Source organism: Scylla paramamosain, chromosome 9, assembly GCF_035594125.1.
Source record: "Scylla paramamosain isolate STU-SP2022 chromosome 9, ASM3559412v1, whole genome shotgun sequence".
Lineage (NCBI taxonomy): Eukaryota > Metazoa > Arthropoda > Malacostraca > Decapoda > Portunidae > Scylla > Scylla paramamosain.
This window is the reverse complement of record NC_087159.1, coordinates 25,695,001-25,701,278: the sequence shown is the minus strand read 5'-3', so window position 1 is coordinate 25,701,278 and position 6,278 is coordinate 25,695,001. Positions and strand designations below refer to the sequence as shown.

At 44.8% G+C, this 6,278-nt stretch overlaps 1 protein-coding gene across 1 annotated transcript; it reads left to right on the top strand.

The window, feature by feature from the left end:
- The first annotated feature begins 936 nt into the window (after positions 1–936).
- On the top strand, positions 937–3,672 carry LOC135103755 (uncharacterized). Its single transcript, XM_064010452.1, has 3 exons — positions 937–1,004; positions 1,838–1,978; positions 2,592–3,672. Exons 2-3 carry the CDS (start codon positions 1,838–1,840, stop codon positions 3,033–3,035), a joined length of 585 nt encoding a protein of 194 aa, XP_063866522.1. The 5' UTR covers positions 937–1,004; the 3' UTR covers positions 3,036–3,672.
- Positions 3,673–6,278: the final 2,606 nt, after the last annotated feature.

The window sequence follows — 6,278 nt, the reverse complement described above, 5'->3', positions numbered from 1 at the left end:
CTCCACCTCCCCCCTCCGTCACATCCACACCTTCATTGAGCCATACTTTTTTTTTTTCACTCGTCACATCCACATCCCCTCATCCACCAAGTTACATTCATCCTATCATTACCCATACACATTTTTTTTCTCACCTCGTCACATCTATCCCTTCATCCAACTCTCACTTCATCCACCTCTTCAACCACTTCTCACCTCATCCACTCCATCACATCCATCCATTCATCCACCAGGCTTCGTTCAGCTCATCCATCCCTCCCTGCAGTCAGTCCCGATTTATTCATGCTGTCCTATCCATCTAGGCTCATCCACTTTCCCTCATCCATCTAATCTGTCACGTATCCACTCCACCCATCTCTCCAGAAATAAGCCTACAAGTGCTATAGACCTAAGGAAAACGAAATAAAAGGGAAGAAACGAGAGAAAACGAAAGAAAAGAAAGAAAGGGAGAAAGGAGAAAGAAAGAATGATTGAATAAAGGAGAAAGAAAAAAACTAACAAGTAAACAAACAATAAATTAATAAATGAATGAAACAATGAAAAAATGTAAACAAAAAAAAATAACTCCATATATCACCACTTCCATCCACATCACCCACCCAGACCATCCACTTTCCATAATCTACCACACCCACACTCTCTCACCCTTCCCTCACTTACGTATCGCAATCTATTCATGTATCTACCTTACTCATCCATCAACCTCATACATGTATTCCCTCACTTTCTTCAGCCCTCCACCCTTCCCTTCACTCATTTGCGCCTTCCACCAACCCTCCAGCTCGACTGTCTATCAAGCCCTCCACTAACCCACCCAGCAACCCCCTTCACTACTCCTCCAGCAGCCCCTACACCCTACTCCCCATAGCAAGAGCCCCATCGGACGGCCCTGCAGCACTAGTGGGGAAGGAGGTGGAGAAGGGAAGGTGCACTATGAAAGCTTTGCCTACACCAGCACCATCACCAGTCTCCAGTGAGGGGTGAACACGTAAACATCACTCAAGGTACATCACATGGCAGCCTCCGTCACACCACCTGCAGGAAGAGTCGTTGTGTTATGGATATGCAGAAGAGCAGAGAAGGAGTTCGTTACGTTGTCTTGAGATGAAAGAGAAGAGTTAATGAGTTCCGGTTGACTCAAGAGGCGGTTTTAGTGTAATGATGCTCATGTTTAATCTGAAATGAACGAGTTAAGGGAGTTAAACAAACGGAGCTGTGAAGCTGATGTTGAGTTTGAACGGAATCAACCAGTCAAGGAGTTACTGGAAGACTCAAAACGCGAATTTAGAGTAATGAAGTCAAAAGTTAGATCTGAAATTAACGAGTTGAGGAGTTTACAGACAGAGTGACGAAGTTCATGTTAAATATGAACAGAATTAATCAGTCAAGATTCTGATAGCTTTGAAGGCACTTAACCTAATCTGACCTAACTTAACGTAACCCAACCTGATCTAGCCGGACATCACCTTAAACTTGAACTAAAAAAAGTCGGTCATTTACACACAAACAGCGGTGAAGTTCATGTAAATATTCGAACGGAATTAGCCAATGAGTTACTGAGAGATTTAAATGCGCTTATCTTAACCTGACTTTACTTGACATCGCGTTAAACTCAAACTAAAAAAGAATCAATAAGTTACAGAAGCGTGTACAGTTCACTATATTAAATGAGAAAAGTATGACTGATTGATGGATTTAACGCGCTGCACCACCGGGGTAAAGTGGTGGCCGAAATCAACGAAAGACCAAACCAACAGTGAAGGTAAAAAGAGACGTTCACTTATCACGCTAGCAATGACGGAAACTCGCATTTTTCTGCCGTTTTCTCTTCCCTCAGATGATGCAGCTCGGCGGTCGCGTGGTGGCGGTGGTGCTGTTGGTGGTGACGCTGGTACAAGCTGAGCCTTCCTTCCGGAGACGACAGCGCTGCTACCCGAAGACCCAATACGTTACCCAGTACCAGACGCAGTACAGCGAGGTGAGACGCTCCCCTTATTGAGTCCTGCCTCTTTTGAAAGCGTCAGGCGAGGCGCGCACCACCTATACATACAAGCACTCACACAGTGCCTTCACCCACACTATGCATTCACCATATTATTGACGCAGTACAGCGAGATGAGACGCTCCCCTCAATGACTCGTGTCTCCCTTGAAAGCGTCAGGCGAGGCGCGCACCACTCCTACATGCTCACACTGTGACTTCACCCACACTGTGCACACGCCACATTAGTAGTCAGACATTTACATTCTCTCACACTGATAAAAGTAGTCGTAGAACACACCTTCCATCTCACTGTCGTAAAAAAAAATATTCCAAGTGGTGTTTCAGTACCTACTAGTTAATAAGAGCCCATAGGTATGATGCTACTACATGTGCTTTGTAATCTTTTTATACTCGTTTGTACTTTTTTTAACTTCACTAAACATTACTTTTTTCTTTGTAGTAATGCCTGATTAAATTTTTTGAACGACAGAGGGGGAAACATACTGGTGACTGAGCATGAACACAAGCCACTAATCTATTCTTGCTTTTTGCACAGGTAAAGGTGACAATCAAATGACTCACTACCTGTGTCTCGTTGTCTATCACAGGTGCCGGTTTACCACACGCAGTATGAGACGAGGGTCGTGCCTACCACACTCTACCAGACCCAGTACCAGACCCAGTACCAAACCCAGTATGAAACCAAGTACGTCCCGCATTACGTCACCCAGACCCAGTACCAGACCCAAGTCCAGTACGTCACCAAGTACCAGACCCAGTACCAGACGCAGTATGTGCCCCGCTACGTCACCTCCACCCAGTACGTGCCGCAGTACGTCACCCAAACCCAGTACCAGACCCAGTACGTGACGCAGACCCAGTACCAAACGGTGTATACGACCGAGTACCGCCCCCAGTACGTCACCACTACCCAGGTCCAGTACCAGACCCAGTACCAGACCCAGTACCAGACCCAGTACCACACCGTCACCCAGACCCAGCAATCCTACGTGACGGTGTGTCCTAAGCCTTCCTACGGTAGCGGCTACTAGCGGCGCTCCACTCACACTCAGATCCTTCGTTATCCTTCAAGGGCTTCCAGTAATCCCTCAAGGCATTCTTCAAGGACCTCCAGCAATCCTTCAAGAGCTTCGAGGTATCCTACAAGACCTCCGAGTTATGATTCAAGGACTTCCGGTTATCTTTCAAGAGCTTCGAGTTATCCTTCGAGGCATTCTTCAAGGACCTCCAGTAATCCTTCAAGAACTTTGAGGTGTCCTTCATGAGCTTCGAGTTATCCTTCAAGGGATTCTTCATTCTTCAAGGACTTAAGAGTTACCCTTGAAACGGTCCAAAATCCTTCGAGCACTTAAGTCATTCCTTTAGCACTTCCAGTCACCCACGCACCTCACACAGAACCGCATAGACTTACGAAGGATAAAAAACAGCAGCAGGTCCTTCTTTAACTGTCAAATTCCATTCCATCCCTCTACACTTACTATTAGTGGAACCAAACTACTAATAGGGTTTTTTTCAAGTCACACTCAACACAAACATCCTACACTGGGCTAGAGAATGAAAAAATGAGAGAAAAGATGTGGAAAAAAAAAAAAACTTGTTATGTGCAATGCCCGTCTCCCGGCCACCTAGTCTGTACTTCTTTGTGATGAATAAACGATACAAACGTGACCAGGTGTGTGACGTTAATTGTCATGCTCACCTTTGATAATTGTATATTTACCTCAGTGGTATTAAAAACAATATTATTTATTTTTTACATACTACACGAAATTCTCAGTCTACTTTGTATATAACTGTAACGCTCTATCAGTACGTATCTATTTACCTATATATTTCTCTATATATCTATCAGCCTATCTAGGTATGCATCTATGTATCAATTTACTAATCACCCAATCAAATAGGAGGAGGAGGCAGTAGACACCTGCCGAAACGATAATTACTCCCAGTGAGGTCTAAAGCACTGTTCAGGGGATGCTGTGAACTTATCATTAAACCCAGCTGTGACCTCACTGAACGTTTCCCTTTGTGTCTCACAACACAAGGGGGCAGTCACAGCCTGCCCTCTAAACACAACTCTCTTCCTCCACACAAAACTACAAGCACCTAATAACACACACATCCTTCACTCAAAAATTTTTAAATCATCATGGCGACTCCTACACCAGCCTCCGAGTCCCCATCTGGGGAGGGGACCATAAATGTCCCCAGGTCGGACTGCCTTTCTGTCGACGAAAGTGTCTTGACATCCCCCTCAACTTTTTCTTCATTCTTCTGAAACATTCGCGGTCTAAGATCTAATTTTCAATCTGTAGAACACCACCTCTCCTCTTCTAAACCTCATCTCCTTTTCCTCACTGAAACTCAGGTGTCTGAGGCAACTGACAGTAGCCCCTTTTCTGTTCCCTCCTACTTTCTCTATCCTCATTTTCGATCCAAAGCTGGATGCTACGTTTATGTGCGCAATGACTTAACCTGCTATCGTGCCCACGCTCTTGAATCTTCCGAGTTTTCCACCATCTGGCTACGACTACAGAGTCACTCTCATACTAAATTTATCTGTGCTGTATACCTCTCTCCTAACTACTCTGACTATAAGAAATTCTTTGACTACTTAACTTCCAAAGTGGAGCACATTCTGACCCTCTTCCCTTTTGCAGAGATCTCCATTCTTGGAGATTTCAATGTTCACCACCAGCTTTGGCTTTCCTCTCCCTTCACTGACCATCCTGGTGAACTACCCTACAACTTTGCTATCCTCCATGACCTAGAGCAATTGGTGCAACACCCTACTCGTATTCCTGACCGTCTTGGAGATACGCCCAACATTCTTGACCTTTTTCTGACCTCTAATCCTTCTGCTTATGCTGTCACCCTTTCTTCTCCGTTGGGCTCCTCTGATCACAATCTCATATCTGTATCTTGTCCTATCGCTCCAATCCCTCCTCAGGATCCCCCTACGCGAAGGTGCCTCTGGCGTTTTGCCTCTGCTAGTTGGGGGCACCTGAGGAGGTATTTTGCTGATTTTCCTTGGAATGACTACTGCTTCCGTGTCAGAGACCCGTCTTTGTGTGCTGAGCGCATAACAGAGGTGATAGTGTCTGGCATGGAGGCGTACATTCCTCACTCTTTTTCTCGTCCTAAACCTTCTAAACCTTGGTTTAACACAGCTTGTTCTCGTGCTATACATGATAGAGAGGTGGCCCACAAAAGGTACTTAAGCCTTCCATCACCAGAATCTCATGCACTTTATATTTCTGCCCGGAACCATGCCAAGTCTGTTCTCCAACTAGCCAAAAACTCCTTCATTAACAGAAAATGTCAAAACCTTTCAAGATCTAACTCCCCTCGTGATTTCTGGCATCTAGCCAAAAATATCTTCAATAACTTTGCTTCTTCTTCTTTCCCTCCTCTATTATAACCAGATGGCACCACTGCTATCACATCTATTTCTAAATCTGAACTCTTCGCTCAAACCTTTGCTAAAAACTCTACCTTGAACGATTCTGGGCTTGTTCTTCCCTCTCCTCCATCCTCTGACTACTTCATGCCACGTATTAAAATTCTTCGCAATGATGTTTTCCATGCCCTCGCTGGCCTAAACCCTCGGAAGGCTTATGGACCTGATGGGGTCCCTCCTATTGTTCTCCGAAACTGTGACTCCGTGCTTGCACCTTGCCTAGTCAATCTCTTTCAGTCCTGTCTGTCAACATCTATCTTTCCTTCTTGCTGGAAGTTTGCCTACATTCAACCTGTTCCTAAAAAGAGTGACCGTTCTAATCCCTCAAACTACCGTCCTATTGCTTTAATTTCCTGCCTATCTAAAGTTTTTGAATCTATCCACAACAGGAAGATTCTTAAACATCTCTCACTTCACAACCTTCTATCTGATCGCCAGTATGGGTTCCGTCAAGGCCGCTCTACTGGTGATCTTCTGGCTTTCCTTACTGAGTCTTGGTCATCCTCTTTTAGAGATTTTGGTGAAACTTTTGCTGTTGCCTTGGACATATCAAAAGCTTTTGATAGAGTCTGGCACAAAGCTTTGATTTCCAAACTACCGTCCTACGGTTTCTATCCTTCTCTCTGTAACTTCATCTCAAGTTTTCTTTCTGACCGTTCTATTGCTGCTGTGGTAGACGGTCACTGTTCTTCTCCTAAATCTATTAACAGTGGTGTTCCTCAGGGTTCTGTCCTGTCACCCACTCTCTTCTTATTATTCATTAATGATCTTCTAAACCAAACTTCTTGTCCTATCCACTCCTACGCTGATGATA

Coding starts and splice junctions, on each gene's coding strand:
- LOC135103755 (XM_064010452.1), top strand. CDS start 1,838: ATGATGCAGCTCGGCGGTCGCGTGGTGGCGGTGGTGCTGTTGGTGGTG. Junction 1,979..2,591: donor ACCAGACGCAGTACAGCGAG/GTGAGACGCTCC, acceptor TGTCTATCACAG/GTGCCGGTTTACCACACGCA.